At 45.9% G+C, this 20,397-nt stretch overlaps 1 protein-coding gene across 1 annotated transcript in view; it reads right to left on the bottom strand.

Annotated features, from left to right (window-relative positions):
* PAPPA (pappalysin 1) overlaps positions 1-20,397 on the bottom strand; it is a 180,972-nt gene that overhangs the window by 79,901 nt on the left and 80,674 nt on the right. The window contains exons 8-9 of the mRNA XM_027749372.2: positions 10,355-10,483; positions 8,683-8,774 (exon numbers count right to left, since the gene is read on the bottom strand). Of these exons, the coding sequence (XP_027605173.1) occupies positions 8,683-8,774; positions 10,355-10,483 (221 nt within the window). The remainder of the gene's footprint in view (positions 1-8,682; positions 8,775-10,354; positions 10,484-20,397) is intronic.

Consider the following 20,397-nt stretch of genomic DNA (forward strand, 5'->3'; position numbering starts at 1 on the left):
GGAATCCCTGAAGGCTCTGCGGCAGCACCAACCTGGAGATGGGGGGTTTGTTGGAGAAATAGGTCAGCAAGACCTGGTTTGCTCACTCTTTAAGGCTTTAAGATCCAGAATGATCTTGGGGCTCGTGTATGTTGCACCAGAAAATGATGCAAACTCCATCTCTCCTTGCCTCCTAAGCTGCCCCAGCACAGTGCAAGAGGCAGCCTTTTGTACTGAAATACAGACCTCTCCTCTGGGGTTCAGAAACGACAGGATGCTCAAGATAATGCAGAGGATTTAGGGAGCACTGGGAAGCACCTGCCAGAGCAGGTCTGGATGAGCAGGTAACTTGCCATCGCTGTTACCTGTTTGAAGAGAAGCTGGAAAATCATCAGCAAAATGAATGAAGTCTGGTAGAGGCCAGGAAGCAAATATGCAGGATACAGACTTATCAGTGATAGGCAGCCTTTCAGCTCATTAAAAAAAAGAGAGATGAAGAGATCCAATTCATAGCACAGGGCACATCCTCCAACAAGGCTAAAAGCCTTAAAATGTCCTGCTTAATACCCTGCTTAAAAATGTCCAAGCAGGGTAGTCAAAGTTCTGGGGACAGACACTGGGGGCAGCTTCCTGTTTTCAGCTGGAACGCAGTGATTGGCATCGGCATAGTCTTCTTTTGTGCAACAACTACTATTTTTTTAAAAGGCCAGACCAAAAAAAAGGAGTATTTTTAAGCTCAGCTGTTTACTTAGGGATGTTTCCAACTATAACAAGCCTCATGCCACATAACTGTTTGTCCGGAAAAAAAAAAAAAAAAGAAGAGAAAGAAAGAAAAAAAAAAGGGGGGGGGACAAAAATGCAGAAGCATTGTCTCAGAGTAACAAATTCTTGGAACAGAACGAGCTTTGCATTTTAACCCCTGAAAGGTCTGTCCAGAGGGGTGTAGGCCTTCAGACACGGCGAGGGCCAAACCCCAGGCTCACCAAAGTCAGCAACTTCTGCAGAAGCAGCGTTTTACCACCACGTCACTTAATCGGCATCTCCAGCGCCGGTGTTTACGTTCACACAGATGAGGAGAAATGTATCCAGAGGTTTCTATCACAAAGGGAGAAATAATTCCACTGCAGATCACATGAACCCGGCGGCTGAGTGACCGCAGAACCTGCTCCATTTATTTCTATGGGAGTTTCACCTTTGGCTTCAGTGGGAAGAGAGTGAATAACATGGCCTGCTTCCAGGATATCTGCTAATCTCTTCTTTAATATTGAAGAAGGCAGAGACAGAGATATTTCCTGCTACAGTAAAATATTCAAGAGTTATTTTCCTTCCTGGATGTCCTGATTTGAAGAGAGGAAAACCATTACGCGGAGCTCGGGCAGACCTTTCCGAATGAAGTCGCATATCAATACAACTGTGACGTCTTCCTTCGATGAAATAAAACAGAAACCTTGGAAGTGCAGGCAGCGCGGGTGTCGCAATCCGCTGCGGAACATCCAGGGGCCTCGCAGGAGGCTTTTTCCGTGGAAGATGACAATCGTGTCTGAGCATCTCCTGAAGGGAGCAGGCAGGCTTTGCGGAGTGTGGCTCCCTGGCAATTCAGCTGCTTCGTGGAAATACATTCCTGGGTGTGCCGGGCTTGCTTCGTGTGGCGTGACTCGGCTCATCGGTATGAGCTCCGATATAGCGGTCGGGGCACCATAATTATGCAATTGATCTGCGTGCTGCAGACAGATCCAGTTACAGCTCCCTCGCAGAGCCCGGCACTGAAATTTGATATTTCACCTCCAGGAACATGAGTGTCACTTAAGAGAAAGGATATTTCCTATTGCTGGCAGTGGTAGTAAGATCTTGTCTGTTCTGCAGCTAGCTAAGGTGGCCATCCCCAAGTCCAGGCAACCAGACATGGCCAACAGGAGCCAATGTGGCCATCCTTAAAACCACAGAATCAAAGAACATGCCAAGTTGGAAGGGACTTACAATGATCATGGAGTCCAACCCTTAGCCCTGCACAGAACTGTCCCCAGGAGTCACACCATGTGCCTGACAGCATTGTCCAAACCCTCCTTGAGCTCTGGTAGCCTTGGTGCTGTGCCCACTGCCCTGGGGAGCCTGGTCAGTGCTCAACCACCTTCTCTGGGGGAAGAACCTTTTTCTAATATCCAGCCTAAACCTCTCCTGACACAACTTCAGGCCATTCCCTGGGATTCTGTCACTGGTCACCACAAAGAACAGGAGCCAAGGTGGCCATTCCCAAGCCCAGGCAACCAGGCATGTTGTAAGAGCACTACGACACACATTCTCTTTCCACCTCACCTTGTTTCCCTCCCCGGATCATCAGATAAATCAGAAAAGTGATGCCAAGAGGATTTTGATACTATATAGATTTATCAGCTATACTTGGAGACTGTTCAACTGAAAAGGTTTCTGTCACACAAGGGAGCAACGACTACAACCATGAGAAGGGTGGCCAGGGTGGCCCTTCTCAACACCTGACATGCTTGGGAGGCTGAGGAGGAGTCCAAGAGCAAAAACCCAACGGTGCCATTACCCAAGGAAAACAAACTGTTTGTGCATGTGGTTGGATGTTATTGCAAAGGAAGGTCTTGTGCTCAGCATCATCCTCTGAGCACAGCAAGTTGCTGTTGAGTCACAGAGGACGCTCTAAGGAAGGAATTACAACCAGCCTCTCTGGTCCACAGAGAGTAATGTGTGAGGGATGCAACAAACGCAGGAGTAATTCTGCTGCTGGGCTCTCACTGTAGCTGTGTCCTAAAAACCAAAGCTGGATTGAGCTGGGCTGGAGTCACTGGCCTTGGGAAAAATGCAGGCAAATACCACTCCAGCCCACATTCTCCCCCACAAAAAAGCCCACATTCTCTTTTGTATTTTGCTGCCTGAGATGCCTGCTCTCTCTGCTCTGTGGCTCAGCTGAATCTCCTAGGATTGCACTATTAATGATGACAGTCTTGAAAATCACTTTAAGAGACTTTATGACTACTAACTTGCCAAAGGAGTGCTTAGACATTTTAGAACATGTAGCCACACTCCCGCGAGCTGCAGGAAACACTCAGCTTCAAAGTATTTGCCTTGAGCTGAAGGAGTCACACAAATATCATCTGAGTAAGCCCGGTCAGTAAATTCATTACTATTTGCCATGAAATTCTGCTATAGAACCTCAGCTGCTTGAACAACAGCAACACTCTTTCCCAAGCTCCTTGGTCAATGCTTTCACCTTATTGATGCCCTGGGAGATGCTGAGTTTCTCTTGCAAGGTGGCTCAGTTTCTCCCATGCTGTTGTTCTACTGAAAGCCCTCGGCAGGGTCAGCCAAGGCCTATTTAATGCTCATGAAAGAAGGCAAAATCACCATTAGCTGCTGTGTGGGGCCACAGTTTCAGCAGCCAAAGCTGTGTTCCTATGCAATGGTATGAGGAAGGGAGGGGGAGAGGATGGGAGCGAGGCACGGCTCTCAAAGCATGCCCACAATGAATATGGATGGTCATCCATCAATTTATTTTAAGCACATTACTCCTCTGTCAGAAAGGGAAAAAAGGAAAAAGAAAGAAAGGAAAGAAAAGACATATAAAATTAGGTTTGTGTCACTCATTTAACACTGCAATTTCCCCAGAGGATTATGCACCAAACAGAGATAGCAAGCTCATGAATATTAATCATTTCCCTGAATGCAATGCAGCCCGCCAAACAATAAGATTAGGGGAAAGTGCTATGCTTAATTTATGGATAATGGGAGAGGTAAAGGATAGAGCTCCCACAAAGGTAAGGCTCACAGCTGGAGGGAGAGGCCTCTGAGGAGAAGGAGGACAGATCCAGATTTGTAAGGTAGCAGACAAACATTTGAGGCCAAGCAGGAGCAAAAGAAAAGGTGTTTAAGGATCATTGTCAAATTAAAATCATACTTCTCCCTGCACAACCACTGGTGACTAATGCTTCAAGCATGCCAGAAACTAGTGGTAAATTCAAGAGCTAGATATATTTATTTTCTCTTTTCCTCTACTCTGTGCCTTTTCTTTGTATTTTACATCCCTGAGGCCTCGATCCAACACACCACAGAGACGGAGACGTGTGTCTAACCTGAAACATTCCCATTCTTCAGGGCAACCACTCACATGTGGAAGTCAGTGGAAGTGCTGCCCTGTTCTGCTGTAAAAAGGCTTTAGCCAAGAGTCCCTTATAAGCAAAGGAGATAAAGTGTAGCAATAATAACACCAATAAGATGCGACTGAAAACCCCATAAATTACCTGGCAAACTTAAAGGGAGATAGAAGTTCTGGAGCTACTTCCCAGCTGTGTTTCAATGTGTCTATCAGTCTTTACTCATCTCTTTTCATATTACTTTCTCTCCCCCCTCCCTCCTTTTTTTATTGATCTCTGCATCTTTTTTATTATATCCTTCTCTTTCTTCAGCCCTGGTGAGCTAAATCAATGCATAATGCACATCCCACTCCACAAAAGGAATGCAAATGAAAGCCGGGCTCTTTCTCAGCGTCCGCACATATATCTGGATGTGCGTGCGCACGATGCTGGTGTGTGGGAGTGCACGCCAAGGACAAGGTGCTCAGCTGTGCCTCAGACACCCATTTCTCACTGCTCCGCTGGGAACGGATCAAGAGCTAAGCCCTGGGTTCCCACAACTGCGAGTCATAACTCTTACAAATGGGGTCTGCCTTACACAGGTTGAACTTGGCTGAGATCCGCGGTAACCGCGAAAATCGGTTATCCCGGGAGTAATCGAGAGCAAGGTGAAAGAAAAGCAGCCGAGAGGTAGGAGAGGGGTGCATCAGTCACACGGACACCACTCGGAATCACCTGTCTCCTACAAATCAAAAGGCAAAGTGAAACTTCCCCCCACGAGACCGAATTCTGTGCAGAGGGGATAAAATATGTAAAATCCGCTGTACGAAACAAGGGGAGGGGGGGAAAGGTAGAGATGATAAATTTGAGGATGGGGAAGGACGAGTGCACTGCAGAACTTATAAAAAAAAAAAGGAGCACTGCCAGATGCTTCCATTAATTAATTAATTAATCTCACTGTCGCTCTTCAGCATGTTGCAGGAAGAAAACACTATTAATCTTTTCTGTGTTCTGTTCCTCGGCTTTGTGCTCGGAGAAGGCCAGGACAGCCTGACAGTAAGACCACACAGTTTTCTTCCCTGCCTCCCTCCTTCCTTCCCCCACCCCCTCTCCTCCCTGGCAGAGCAGATTGATCCACTGTTATCTGATTAGAGAGGAAAGGAGGAGGGAAAACAAAACCAAGACAAAAAATAAAAAGAAGTCTAATTCTATTACAGGCACTAGAGCAAAGTGTCTTGAGAGCCTTGTGCCATTTAGTCAAAGGAAAGTTGGACCGATTAAAAAACCCCATAAACCTCATGATCCTAAAAGGCAAAGGGAGCAAGAGAGGCAGAGGGACACCTGCAAACAGGCTGCCTCCATCCTTGGAAATATCCAGAACACAGCTGAACATGACCCTGAGCAACATGCTCCAACTTTGAAGCTGGATCTAACTTTGAAGTTGGCCCTCCTTGGACCAGAGACCTCCAGAGACTCCTTCGAACCTAAATTATGCTGTGATTCATGGCTCTAAATCTAAAGCTTGGTGGTGCTTGCGGGCTCTGTTGTATTTCTCTTCTACCAAGCGAGGTGACTTCCGTGGTCTCTGCTTTGGGAGGAAGGAGCCCACTTGGGCTTTGCACCCCCTGCTATGGAACCCCCCTGATGACGCCCCATCCGTCCTGCCTTCAGCAAACAAAATGTTTAGCGATTATTTTCAGCCACGTGGGACCCAATCCTGCAGCCAATTTGTGACAGGCATTGCATTCACTGTTGTGGTTAGATTTGCTGAAGACTAAAGAATGCCTTGTGGTAGTTCAGAAACATGCCTGGAAGAAAGCATTTGCAAGATCAAACCCTGAGGCCCCCGATTCAGCAAAGCCTCTGAACATGTGTTTGAGGCTCACTGAATTCTTTGGTGAAGGGGAGTGATTCCCGGGGCTCTAAAGAGCTACATAATACAACAAGAACATCACTGCAAAAATAACACTGTCTGAAATAATTACTTCTTGTCCTACAGGATTATAACATGTGTTAGCCTTGCAAACACGGAAATAAATTACACTTATTTTTTTTCTGTGCTCCTCAAACAGGGACCTGAGAATTCTGTGTTTTCCAAGAAAACACCCCACCAGTATCAAAGAAGAATTTTGTTTGGCTTAAGGCAGAGGATCAGGTCTGATACTATTAGACTGTGGAGAATGCTGAATTTCTGCTCTTTTTTATTATTATTTATTATGTAATATGAACAGCCACTCACTTGCACAACATCTTTATGTTTACTGGTGAGATTTCAGTGCTCGATATGTTAAAAGGGAATATAAATCAGCACAGTTCATTTGTCTGAAAGATGGACCAGCAGTGTCTCTTTAGCTCTTGGTGTCATAATTCGTGGTGGTCCAGCAGTCACAAAAGCCAACAGGACCTGTTTCCCAGGTATTACCTTCTGTGAACCTGTCCTAGACACTCCATGCAGGCAGTGTTTGCAAAAACCAGCAGCAGTTCTGCCCTGGCAGACCCTGCTCACACACTGAGATCTCCACACCACAGTAGTCCCACCACCACAGCTCACAACAAAACATTTGTGTGCCTGCACCTTCCCTTTGAGTCAGCTCGTTTGATTCATCTGAGTCCCTGGATTTGGTATTTCACAGGCAATTTGATATCATTTTGTAATTCAGGACCCGTGCAAAACCACAACCTTCCAAAGCTCATGACAAACAAACAACTTTTCACCCCTGGAATTCCCCTTTCCTTTCCAACACAAGCAAATCTGAAAAACCACTTCCTCTGTAATGGCATAGAAAAATCCACGTGTGTGTTTTAGTTGCTTCATTTTCCAATCACTTTGCTGTCAGACAGCTTTTGCTCCACACTCTTAACCAGCCCCGTTGCTGGTCCTGGAGATGAACATGTTGGTTGACCGTGGATGGATGGTTGGATGATGGTGGATGGATGATACGGTTGGACTTGATGATCTTAAGGGTTTTTCCAGCATAACCAATTCTATGATTTTATGTACACAGGCATAAAGCAGACTCCTGCACACCCCTAGCAGGACACCACTGTGTGGTCCAAGGCTTGGGACACCCCACTCTTACTCCTGTCCATGGACCTATTCGGAACATTTTGCAGCTCCCGCCCAGCCCACACCACCTGTTTTATTTTTGAGAACCAACAATCGTCGGTCATGCCCAAATATAACACTGGGATGTGGTCAAAGTGCAGACCTGGAGCAAGGAATTCAGACCTGCTGGTGAGCAGGGTGATACAGATACAACCACCCAGCTCCAGCTCAAACCCTTGCTGGAACCAGCCTCACACTACGCCTGACTTCTGGAGAACCCAAAACATTTACGTAAGTGTTTATCTCACTTTCAAAATATTATGACTAACATCTTTCAAGTGCTTGAGGCTCTAAGGCAGCAAGTTACTTGAAACACAAACGTAACTTCAAGACCACCAATAGTCACAATTAGCCTCGACCATAAATATGCTCAATTTCAATAGAGCTATTTACGAACGTAAATAAGCACATCAACAAATCAGGCCTCAAGCCTCACAGTGTGGGATGCTGAAGTAAAAATGTAGCTGTTCTGATGAGCCAACCAGTCCCCAGCTTACCACCCCAGGGAAACATGGTGCCTGTGAGGTCTGTTATATGTTGCTCCAGGCACAAGAGATAATGGTCAGATTGCCAAAAAGAGCAAATTTCAGACTTGCCAACATCGTATTATCTGCTTAGGACCAATGCCCTGAGCTGAAGGCATGGGATCACTACATGGGACAGAGGGTTTTCTTGGTCAGTCCAGATAAGGACTCTCATAAAATGTCTTGAAAAAAAGCCGACCCTTAATAAACATTAACTTTGGTTCTTGAAGCTCTGTGTGATTCATTCTTTCCCAGACCTCACAGAGCCCTGTTGGTTGGGAAAAGCAACCCCACATCGTGGGGCTACCCCACAGAAGGTGCAGTGTAAATTGGTCTCCATTTCCCTTCTCTGTCCCCGGCATTCTTAGAGAGTTTAATAAATATGTAAAGCTCACAACTGCAGCCCTGCTATCCCCGATAGCTCCAGCATCTTCCGGCCATTGTGCTTACAGGTTTTGCTAATCAGAGCAAACCAGGCTTGCAAATGAAATCTGATTAAGTAGTTTTCACCTCTGAAAAAGGGGATTAGCCAGACCTTTGATCCTCAGATATTGATTTGCAACTCAAAGGAGGTGTGACCTCAGCTGGACTTGCTTCTGGTCTCAGTCCCTTCCCCTTTCACTCCTCCTCCTGTTTACCAGGAAAAAAATCAGTTCATGTCTTCTCACGTAGTCAGATCTAAAGCCTATTGAAGCCAGTGGAAAACCACCCACTGACTTCAATGGGCTTTGGATCAGTCCCACAATGGCTGACTTAGCCTTAAGTCCCAGGCTGTTTCAAAGCCAGCAGAACCAATTTCCCATCAAAATGACCAGAAGCTGGGAAGATATGTTCGCCTTTCAAACCTACAAATTCCACCCTTTTTCTCTCTTCCATGACAACTCTTCAGCTGGAAATGCTGAAAATACTGTCGATTTTTTTCCTTGCACTCTGCATGGAGGTGTTGCCCACCGTGAGTGGAAGGGCTCCGAGCTGGACTTACCGATGCAGTTGAAGGACAACTCCTGCAGGCAGAACAGGGAGCAGCCATCCCCATTGATCTTATTCATGTCATCACATTCTTCCCCCAGTTCTCTGCAGACAGGGCACACACATGCAAAAAAGCAGTCAGACGGCAAATAGTATCATTCCAATGATACTGCAACCCCGCTGAAGAACCCCAAAGTCCTAAAAACTAGTACAACAGCTTTCTATGCCAACCCCTAAAATACATCCTCCCTTGTGCTCCAGCCCTGAGTTTCATCATTCCTGGTCCACAGGCTTGCCTGGCCACTTCTCTGCTGCACATGTGGATACCACTTGCTGTTCTCTGATGAGGTTATGAGCAACTTCCTTCATAGCTGGTGTGGCTGCAGCTCAGCAGGTGGGGAAAAAGAGAACAGGAATCTCTGAAACTCTTTGTATTAAATCTGGAAGGGCCAGACTGTGACCCCAGCTGGGAATAACAAAGTCTGGTGCTGGGCTGTTCCAGGTGACAGCACTTGGAGGAGAGTGGTTGACAGGGAGCAGGTGGTGTCATTGGACCAGCCCCCACGGTTGCAGCAGCGTGTGGGGAAAAGAGTGGGAACCAGATGAGAAAGGGGCTGCCACAGCTGCAAGTGGGGCCACAACCAACCAAGCTGTGACACAGTCTGGTTCCTGCTCGCTCCTGAGGCAGCTCAGCTATTGTTTGACACTTGCTGCAAAGCCACAAGTGATGTTTGAGGAATGTGCAAACATAACAGTAGCAGAAAAGTTATGTAAAGCAGAATTAATCAGTCTTTCTCCACCTCTCTTTCCAAGTCTGCCCTGGATTCATATGTTGTTTGGTTGTTCTCTTTGATTTCCTTGCCTGTTGGGCCTCATCCTGCAAATATTTGCTGCCAGGTGTATCGTCTGACAGGGTTGTGCTGTGTGATTGCTGATCAGCATTATTCCAAGCAGAGAACACTGGCTGGATTAAGCACTTGCTTGTTGTTACTTCCACAGTTTAAATAATTAAATTATCTAATGCCAGGAAGCTTTGAAGCAGTGGCCTTAAGGGCCAACATAGTAAAAGAATAAACCCTAACACAGTTGTGAAGGATTGTTTTACATTTTCAGTGGCCTGGGGACTGGCAGCCAGTGACAGAGGGGAGCTGATTGAGAACACGCAATTCTCAGAGGCCAAATCTATCACCTCCAAACGCATCCCAGCTCTGGTGGACGGTCAAACAAGAGGTTGCACCAGGAACCTGGCCCAACACGTGGCAGGGTTTTACCCTGTCCCCCAGCTGTGAGACACAGGGGACACCAAGTGTAAGGGCAGCATCTAAGGCCGTGTGGATTTTTCCAGCACTTACTTCAGCCCTGTATAGGAAATGTCATTTACATGTATAAAGATACAGATGCATGGACAAACAGCATAAACAGCACACAGTGGACTCTCCTATCGATCCTGCTGTCTGGGCTCCATTATCTGTATCTCTGTCTGTATCTCCTGGTGCCAGGATAGCAGGGCCTACGTTACAATTAAATGTCCTCATCCTGGTAATCATCAGCACATGAGTCATTATCCACAGAGGAGAGCTGGCCTGAACTAAGGAGACATCAGAGGTCATCGGTTCCTTTCTAGTCTCTGATTCTGGCTTGAGTAGATGTGCCCAGATTTATCTGTTTGCTCGCTCCAGACTTACATTTGGATAATCCCATCTCCACAGTATCCACTTCCAGAGATATAGACGAGAGCAGGGGAAGGTTCACTCTCCTCCATCCCGGAAACAATGACGACCTGGTACGTGTACGTGGTCCTGTCACTCAGCTCCCTGCAAGGCAAGAGCAGATACTGAGTGATTGGTACAACAAAGGCAGCAGCAAAGGGCAGAGAAGGAGGCACTGAAGTGGGGCTTGGATGCTAAAAAAAGCAAAGTTTGGTTCATTCAGGTCTTCTGAATGTTCCTGCCTCTTTTTGATGGGATGGATTTTTGGTTGGGTGTCTTTTCCTTGTGAGCACGCTTGATTTATGCACAGCCCTGAAATAGGTGCAAACTCTTGAATATTTGGCAGCTAAACCGTTTCCTGATGAAAATCATGCAGTCTGCTGTGCTGCTGCTCACACCCACTGCTGGGATGGCATTGCACTGGCACCATGGCACTGTCAATCCTCACCACGTGCAGTGGGAAACACTAAGAGCATTACTGACAGTCCATGTACTTCAACACCTGAGGAACCAGCCCTGTGCCTCACTGTGTCCAGCCTTGGACACTTCTGCTCCTGTCTGTCACACCAGGGACACCATTACCAGCAAGTTTGTGGCACAGTTCATTTAGGGAACTTAAAATACCCTGTAAACACTCATTATTTCTTGAGCAGCCCTGAGCTCAATCCGACTGCAGCTGGAGCCAGTGGGAACTTGACTATTAGCTTAAGACAGAATGGGACTGGGGATGTTTCAGTGATAGATAAATAAATAATCCGCTTTGCATATGGGTATTTAAAAAAGTAGAGTGAGCAAAAAAAATAGGATCCACACAACAGCACTGGATCATGGTATTAACATCAAAATACTCACAGAAGGAATGAGCAAATTGCTACATATTTATGCAAAGCCATAATAACCCAAATCCTGTGCATCTGTAAACGAAGAGTAATTTTTATATGCAATACAGGAATAATATAAGCCTAATAAAAATGTTTAGCTCTTTTACAATGTCTTTTGCATTATCAAAACTCAAAACCTTCCACAAAGGAACTCATTACCCTTATCCTCATTGTATCCAATCTGTAAAGCCAGGGAGTAGTGAAGGCAAAATGATTTGCTCAAAGTCATCAATCAGGCTAATTGCAGGGCCCATAAGGCAGCCCAGCTCTTCCCTAACCCCTGCCAGTCCTCTGCTTACTACACTCATACTGCCCCAATTACTGACAGTAATATAAGTGTCTTTTTGTCACAGGAACTTGGTCAAAAAGCACATATTAATGGGGTGTGTACTGGGAGGAGATACATCTACTACACAGAGCAGCAAAGCCACTGATGTGGGTATCAATGAAATCTTCAATCTTCAAGGTGAAATAAGTATCTTGTTACAGCATTCATTAAATTAACAAGCATGACTTAAACTCCAATATCCCACATTATATTTTACAACAAAGCTGTTTCTCATGGATACTGTGCCTGCAAAATAACTGGCACTGAAGGAATTGCACTGGGATCTGATTCTTTGTTCAAACACGGCAGTGAAATGGGAGTGGAACTCAGTGGGACAAAAGCACAACTGGCTTTCTCATTCCTTCAGCACCTTATTCCTGTCAGCAACAGTCTGTGGCTTCTAATAGCTAAATTTGTGAGTTCATGTAGCACAAACAATATATTAATTCACCTACAGACTGGGGGGATGTCTACCCAGATATCGGTAAGAGTGTTTATTCAATCAGAGAGAAAATTTTTAAACTTCTGCCCTTGGGGCTTGTTTAAAGTTTTGTTAAAAAAAAAAAAAGAATTATGGAAAGTAACTTAAGTGTCCAAACACACACTGCTGTATAATACTGAGGGTTTCCTCTAGATTTCATTCCTGGACAAATGCACATATTAAAGCGAGAAGCTTCTGATATATACTGATGAAATCAAAGCAGAGCCAAGCTCTGATTAGTACAGGGCAGTTATTTCTCAAGTTCTGTCTCAAAACCATTCGTAAAATATTTAAGATTAACAAGTACACTTGCAGAAATGTGGATTTTGTCACTGGGGATCTGCTAACCACAAAAAAGGTTCAATTCTTTGAGAAAGACTGCTAACAAATGAACAGTTGGGGCAGCTGTAACAGCTAGAAAATAAATAAAGCCACGCTGCTTTTTGGTGGGCTGAGTGCAAAATAGGAGTGTTCAGATTCTGATTTTTTAATATGATTTCTACTGATACCCACTGGTAGTTGGGTAAGTGAAGCAAGTGTGTCCCTGCGTGTGTGTTTTAGTGTCTGTGTGTGCTTTTGTGTACATGTAAGCAAAGGGACAACAGGAAAAGTTCACATTTGTTTATGGACAGGGTGGGAAGTTGGGAGAACACAATGGAAGAAGATGCAGAACTGAATCAAGCACAGGAGAGAATATGGTGGTTATGAACTATGAGGGGATTGGACATGAATGGGGATGTGTGTGGATAAGACAGAAAACTGGAAAAGAGAGTTACTAGTTGGGGAGAACTCTGGCATATTTAATTGTATGGATTGAGAATGGAAAAATTTGCATGGGGAGAGGGCCCTGTGGACATGGAGCAGATTGGCTGCTTTGTGGTCTAACCCTGTCACCTGCTACACACCAGGGAGGGGAGATGTCCAGCAGCAACCTGCTGCTCAAAGATGGAAAGCTCTTGGGGAAATGATATGTCATGACAGGTAGATGATCCTTATACTTTACTGACACAAAAAAGGGCCATTTCTTCTCCAAAAAAGAAGGTGCCCAAAGTATCTGACCCCTTACACATACATTTAAGTATTTGCACAGCCTGGCTCTCCTTACCTCTCTGCAGTTTGGGTAGAAAATGAGAGCTATGAAGTTATTTATGCTCATGATACCCCATGAGCTATGAAGGTAATATCCTTGTCTTAGGTTAAAATGCAGAGAAAGGGAAGACAAATGCCTGGAGGTATATGGTCCTCCAACAGCAGACCTGGGAGACAGATCTCCAGAGGGGACAATCCTTGGGATGAAAAACATCCCAAATCCCCTCTCAGGCAGCCCAGGCAGAAACAACCTGAAGCTTCACAGTCTTCCCCATGCTGGGGGACAGCAGAGGAGCCCCAGGCTGCCACATCCAGGGCAGCACCAACAAACCAGCCATGCCCAGAGGAGCTCAGAAATGAGACACATGTGCTCCAAAAGTGCCCTCCAGCATCACACAGGCAGAGCTGGAGATGTGCCTGGACTGGAGCACCAAAGAGCCACCTTAGAAACTCAAAAGTCAAGCCTCAAGCTTTCAGCTCAGCCTGGCCTGATGTGGCAAAAAAGCTGACTGAGCTGGATGTGGCATTTCACATCTCAACAACTGGAACCTGAGATGCTCATGTCCTCCTGAACTGTTAAATATATCATATTGGCAGCAACCAGGAGTTTTAACATTCTTTCAAAGTACCCATATTTTGGAAAAATATAGCTGCTAAAGGCATGATATGTGAAATACTTTGGGCAGCAATCCAGTCCCATAGTGAGGGAGGAAGGAGCACAAGGAAAAAGAAAACAAACAAAAAAAAAGAGTTTATTCTCTCCTATATAGTTATATCATACCAAGGTCGATATTACAGACTCTATCTGGAGATGTCAGCAAGACAAGCTCCGCTCCAAGTGGTGATAAAAGTGTGAATTCTGAGCATTTATTTTCTCTCTTGCCTTCCCCGGGAGCTGATGGCACAATGACAGCGACAAGGGGCACTTTGCTGTCAGGCAGGACCAGCACACGGCGGCTTCGCACGGTGCTACTTAAGGAGGTGAGAGAGAAGAACATCTTTAACATCAAGGATGTGAACAAACACTCTTTTAAATTTGTATCTATGGTCTTTTAATGACCTTTTCGAGAAGTGAGTAAGCCGCATTGATCGCTGCAGCTTCCGCCTGTGGGGAGGACTCTTATTAAAAAGCAATGACTCAAGCCCTGCTTAGAGGGGGAATTAGGACGTGCTGTGTGAAGCACCACGAGGGCAACTTGCCTGCCTGCTGTGGCTAGTGATGGATCCAGGGTCAGAAATACAGAACTCTCTGATTCTCTTCATGTTTTTACTGGGGAGGCTGGGCAGTTGGGTTAATCTCGCTCTGTCCCCCAGGGGAGGGACCTCTGCTCTCAGTTTGGGTGTTCCTGGAAAACTTCAGGGAAAATTATACCTGTGGGAAGTTGTTTTTTTTTTTTTTTACTCAGACCAAGGTGGGTTTAAAGGATCACTGAATTTACAGAAGAAACACACATGCCCTTGAGTTCCAGCAGAGCTGACACTGCCCCAACCACATCTGCTCTGTGCACACTGTGGGGCTTCAGCATCTGAGGGCACAGCACACACTCAAGAGGCAGTGAAAGCATCAAGGGGAAGCAAACATCCCATGCCTCTCTTCCTACTACAATGGCATATATGTGTTTCCTACTACAAATAACAGCAGGAGTGTTTTCACAAAGCAAAGACTTGTTTCCAGCAAAATTTCAAATATCCTTAAGGCTGAGCCCAGCTCCTGCCCTATGAAAAGATAAATGGCCAGGCAGCAATGAAAGCAGACAGCGTTCCTGTTATCTAAGGACAAGATGACGAAGTTTTAAGCATCCCCAATTAAATTATGGCTGTCACAGGCAGTGTCATGTGAAACACGCACATTCTACACCTCAAGTGTCCTCGTGAAGGACTCCTCTGGCTTTGACCTTAAATACCCACCAAATTCTAGAGTCAAAAGACAACATTTCCTAGACATCTCTTTGCAGCCCAGAACAAGCCCTGGTCTGCCAGTGATGTCCCTGTTTCCCTCTAACACTGTCACCTTTGCTCTTCTCTAGCAAGGAAGCCTTGCTGAGCAAAACAGGAAATCTTCTGGCAGCAAACAGCAGCAACTCCACATCTTCCACATCTGCAACTCTTTGGATCAGACTGAATACAACCACAAAAAGAGGACCCAGAGGTCTAAACCATCCCTTGTCCTGTCATCTGCAGGCTAGAGCTGTCCAGTCTGTCCCCACATGCTGCTCACAACCTCCAAAACACCCAGTGCCACTTCCAGAGGTCCTGAATTACACCAAATATCCACCAACACCACGGTGCTTACAAGCTACCCCATGCTCAGGTGCTCCAAAAGAAACTGATAAGTAAGCCAGAGGATGAGGTCACTTTAGGGCAACCCAAATAGATCTGCTCCCCAAACTTCCATCTTTTTTCCTGCATTGCCATTGACTGTACAAATACGGCTGTTTTCTTCCTCCTCTCTCACACACGCTCCCCCTTGCCTTGCCTCTCCTTTTTTTAATAAAAATGGCATGAGAAGCACGGCAGAAGATAATGAAGAGAATTCCTGCCTGACTGCAGTCGGGAGACAGGAGGGTGGGATGTTGTAAACACAAGAAGGACGTCAAAAATCCCGGGCTCTTGCGCCGGGCTGTTTTTTCAGCTGCGGTCCAATCTCTCTCTGTTTGGATAAGCCCAGCACCATGGCAGGTGCAAAGGCCTCAAAACAACTCTCTTGCTTCTCTCTCAGATACTGAGCTGACTCAGAAGACATAAATGCCAAGGAAACAGCCTTGGAGAGGCTTTTCTCTCTATCCACGGTGAGGCAGGTGCCAAGAGGGGCCACAGGTTTGCTCTGTGCCCTCCAGCTTTTTTGTGATTTATTTGTTTACAAGCACAGCAAAACAGGGTAGTTGAAGGACTAAATGAACACTCATGAGTTGGAAGGGAGATGGGGACTGTACAGTGGATTTCTGCTCCCAAATCCAGCTTAAACCCGAACAGGGTATTTCCAAGGAAGAATGACAGAACAGCCCACAACCTGAACAGATAATCTCAGCTGAGTACTTGGTGGGTACATTCTGTACCATCAGGACTCTGTGCTCACAGAGATGCAAAACAGGGGCATCAAAATGATGCCAGACTTAACTTTTGCTTCTGGATGTATCAGGAAGGTATTTCCTCTAACACCTACACCAACCACCTTCCCCAATTATGCAATACCCCACAGATTTGGGATTGAAGTCAGAGGTCGAGGGATCCAATCTATTAGGAAAATATCCTTTGCTTCTTGGATATTTCTGTGAACCAAAGTCACCACCAACTCTCATAACCACCACAAATTCAAACCAGGCAATTAGTCTGCAGCTCTGCTGTTGCTTATGTTGGTGTAAACCTCAAGTAACTCAGCAAAACACTCCAGGTTTAAACCACTGCAACTGAGCTGCTCATCTGATCCTCTGAGGTGCAAAGGTGTGCATTTGCTGCTCAGACCAGCTCCTACCTGCACAAGAGGCCCTGCCACAGGACTACATGTCTGGCTGTTGCACCTCTGCTTTGAAATCCAGGCCTTGTTTAGGACCTTAAACACATTCGATTTTGAACATTTTTTTTTTTTTTTGTACACAGACCTCTTTCTTCTGCCCTTCACGTGAGAACCATTAAGTTTTGTAAGTAGCAAACCTATAGATATTTATGCAACTGATTAACTCCAGCAGACTTTGATATAATCCTCCAAGTATCTGCCCTGGTACCAATTTAAAACACAGTAGCACATTTAATAAAAAACAAAGTTTGCAGCCAAGGCCTTAAAGATAGTTCTTGTTTTTCCTCAAGAGAAAAAAAGAAAAAATCAATGCCAAGAGACCATTTTCTCCTTTCATGTTTAAACAACAACAAAAACATGAATTTTTAAGGTGGTTGATATAAATGGACAATCTCACTGAGATTAGGTTACAAATCCTGGGATAAAGTAGATCCTCAAGGCCCTGGGCCTCACATGGGTGTTTGCAGCAGACAGGCAATTTCACGGCAGCACACAGGTTAAGTGTTGGAGCACCTGGTTGTTATTAGAAGCAGGGAAGGAGGGGGAAAAATGTGTTGTGTTTGCTTCTTCAGTGCTGTGCTCAGACCCTGAGCGAGACGGGAGCGCTTCTCAACGTGGGGCTCAGATGTGGCCACCCCAGGAGGGAAGGCTGGTATGTTTTAGCCGAGGAAGGAAAGATCTGGGACACGAAATGCAGAAATCCCCTATTTCCAACTGGTGGGAGCCAGCACTTCTCTACTGATTCCAAGGGAACGGTGCCAGTATCCTCCACCTGAGGACAGCGCTCCGGTGTCCTGGTGTGACAGGGAGAAAACAGTAACACAACGGGCAGGCAGGTCAGGACAAGTTAATTACTGGAAAGGCCATTATCATCAGCGGCACTGACGAACTTTACCTGTTGCATCGTGCTTTTCCATGAGCCCTTCCTGATTACTCACATCATTAACGACATCCCGGCTGTGCCGAGCTGTCTCCGTGCGGCACCGCCAGCGGCAGCATTTCTGTGGGATCCGGCACTGCTTCAGACCACACCGTGGGAAAAGCGCCTGATGCAAACCCTGCACAGGGTCTGTGACCCCAACAAACACCCCTCAACCTTTGGCTGTCGATTGCTTGTTGCTGGGAGCACTCAAGGTGCTGCCCTCAGCCCATGGGGTTTGAGGAGGAGGCATTTCCCAACTTAGGGTGGTCAGCTTGGCAGAATAATCTTCTTCACCTTCACCGAATCCAGACCTCACCTCTAGGATTTGTTTTCAACAGGCCTGAGCCAAGACCTGACTTTCAGAACTTAATACCCTCCTGTTTCCCTGTAATCTCACCAAAATGGTGAACAGAGCCATGGGAGCAGACACAGCGCCTGATCCGAAGGCTCCTGAAGCCAGTGGAAGGTATTCTGTGCAGTTTGAGTTGGGCTTAGACTGGGCCCCAAGTGAACACATGTGTTTGCAGTTTTCTCTGGTTTCACCTCTACCATCCCACCTCTCTGAAATGCTGCTTTGGAGGGTCCAGGCTCGGGGGCTGCAGAACTCCTGCCCCTCAGGAGGAGGGAGAGAGCTGATCTGTGCATGTGCACACACATGAGAGAGATCATGTGCTGTCACACAGAGACAGGCAAGGAGATGAGGGTACTATTCCAGAGGAACATTTTGTCATTTCCCTCCTCAGGGGCTCTGTGTTTTGCCTTAAACCACTTCAGATGATGAGAAATCCTACTAGCTGGTCTCCAGTGGGATCTCTAATGGTTTAATAACCGAACGTTACTGAACATGTTTCCACTAGCCTTTTCCTAAAATCCCATCATGAGCTAATTTCCTCTATTGTCATTACATCTGCAACTGGTCTTACATTTTAAAAAAAATCCTGTACCATTGTGAGTAAATGATCTGGTTTACTGCACTGAGCTCTCGGGGCCAGTATTTGCAGTAGTGGCTGGTAATTTGGGGTATCCAGTTGCAGGCACCCTCTCTGGGGTACAATTTGATGAGAAGAAGCAGCTTTATTTCCACCTTGCCCTTCCCATCACAAAAAGCTCCAGGGAAGTGCTGGAATTGGGGATGGCCAATGCCACCATATATTTAAGAAGATCCTGACCAGAAAGACTGAGATTAAGCAATCACACGATGGGTGCCTTGGGCCCGCAGCAGGATCAGCTGTGCAGTGATACTCCTGGAATCACAGAATCCCAGACTAGTTTGGTTTGGAAGGGACCTTAAAGATCATCTCATTCCAACCTCCTGCTGTGGGCAGGGACACCTTCCACTAGATCAGGTTGGTCTAAGCCCCGTCCAACCCGGCCTTGAACACCTTTGTCTTGTCTTTTCTGTCGCTGGATCCAGCAAGGTATTAAGGACAGCACAGGTATTTCAGTCTTACTGCAGCATTTTTTCCAAATGCTTGCCTGTTTGAGTGTAACTCCAAATTTAACAGACACTCGGAATGTATTTCCTAGGAAAATATATTAAAATAAAATGCCCAGGAAATGATCAGGCCAATAATTCAGTGAAAGTAGCTGAAAAAAGCTGTACTGGCTGACTGATAAAAAGGTAGGTAACACATTTCTGCTTCTTCTGCGGTATTTGAGGCTCACTCCAAGTTTTACAAGAGAGTTATTTTTAAATTGTTGCATAACACATGTCTGTCCAATATTTCTTTCCTCAATCAAGCAAAGAAAATGCATTTCTTATTCCTGGGAGATTTCTGGTGCTTCTTATCTTATTTAGAGCACAAAATAAAGATGCATACAAGAAGGCAAACATCAGAGAGAAGTTATTATCCATGAGATAATGCACAGCCTAATTTACCACATATCTGAGACTGTTTCACCTGCAATAAATTATTTTGCCCAGCAGGAAAAGTCCTGTTTGACCTTCTATTTTTTTTTTTTTTTTCCCTTCTGCAGCTGAAAACTCTGCTACTACTTCTAGGTCATGAGTTCAAATTCCACCCTGGCTGGGAGTGATTAAATATATCAATTTCTAATAGTATCTATTTGGATAATAATAGGACAGCTGTTAATGTTCATTTTTCAGGGACACTTGCACATGGGTTGGTTGTAGTCTACGGGTCTGACCTCTCTGTGTATTGCCCAAGAGGTACAACAGAGATGTGAATCCAGTGTAGCAGCAGTCCTTGGGGAGTCTCTGGCTGGAGCAGAGCTGATCCTGGAGAAAAGTGCCTGTCCCCAAATGGGACAGTCGTGAGTCATTTCTTTGAGAGAAGCAGCTGGAGGTCATTCAGAGCAATCCCACCCTCCAAAGTCAGACCCAGAAAAACTCCTTTGCGCTGCCCTATCCCGGGATGGCAAAGCCATAAAGAGATAAACCTGCCCTTCCTACCTTACTCTTGCATCATGTGCAGCCGAGCCAGAACAGGAGCCGCGGATCTTGTCAAGTGCCAGCTACAGTTACAGGGTTACATAAGAAACCGCAACAGTGAGGAATCACAAATCTATCACTGCTGCTGGCACCACACGGCATCTTTGCACAGGCTTAGCGGGAAAGCTGCCTCCTCAATGGGCACAGAGTGTCAAATTGTTCTTTCCCTTCTCCAGGGCAGGGTTAAGGCAATTTGGCAGAGGGTGGTAAGGGAAAAAAAATTGCTCTATGTGCTCTGTGTGGGGGGTCAGGAAGCAGCAGCTTCTTTCGCAGACATAACCTGGCACCTCTAATGAAGAAAGCAGGAAAGAGGGAAAGCCATCAGAATGTGGCTTCCAGCTGTCAAATCGCA

Source organism: Pipra filicauda, unplaced genomic scaffold (assembly GCF_003945595.2).
Source record: "Pipra filicauda isolate LSUMZ 115617 unplaced genomic scaffold, ASM394559v2 scaffold510_size705862_pilon, whole genome shotgun sequence".
Classification (NCBI taxonomy): domain Eukaryota; kingdom Metazoa; phylum Chordata; class Aves; order Passeriformes; family Pipridae; genus Pipra; species Pipra filicauda.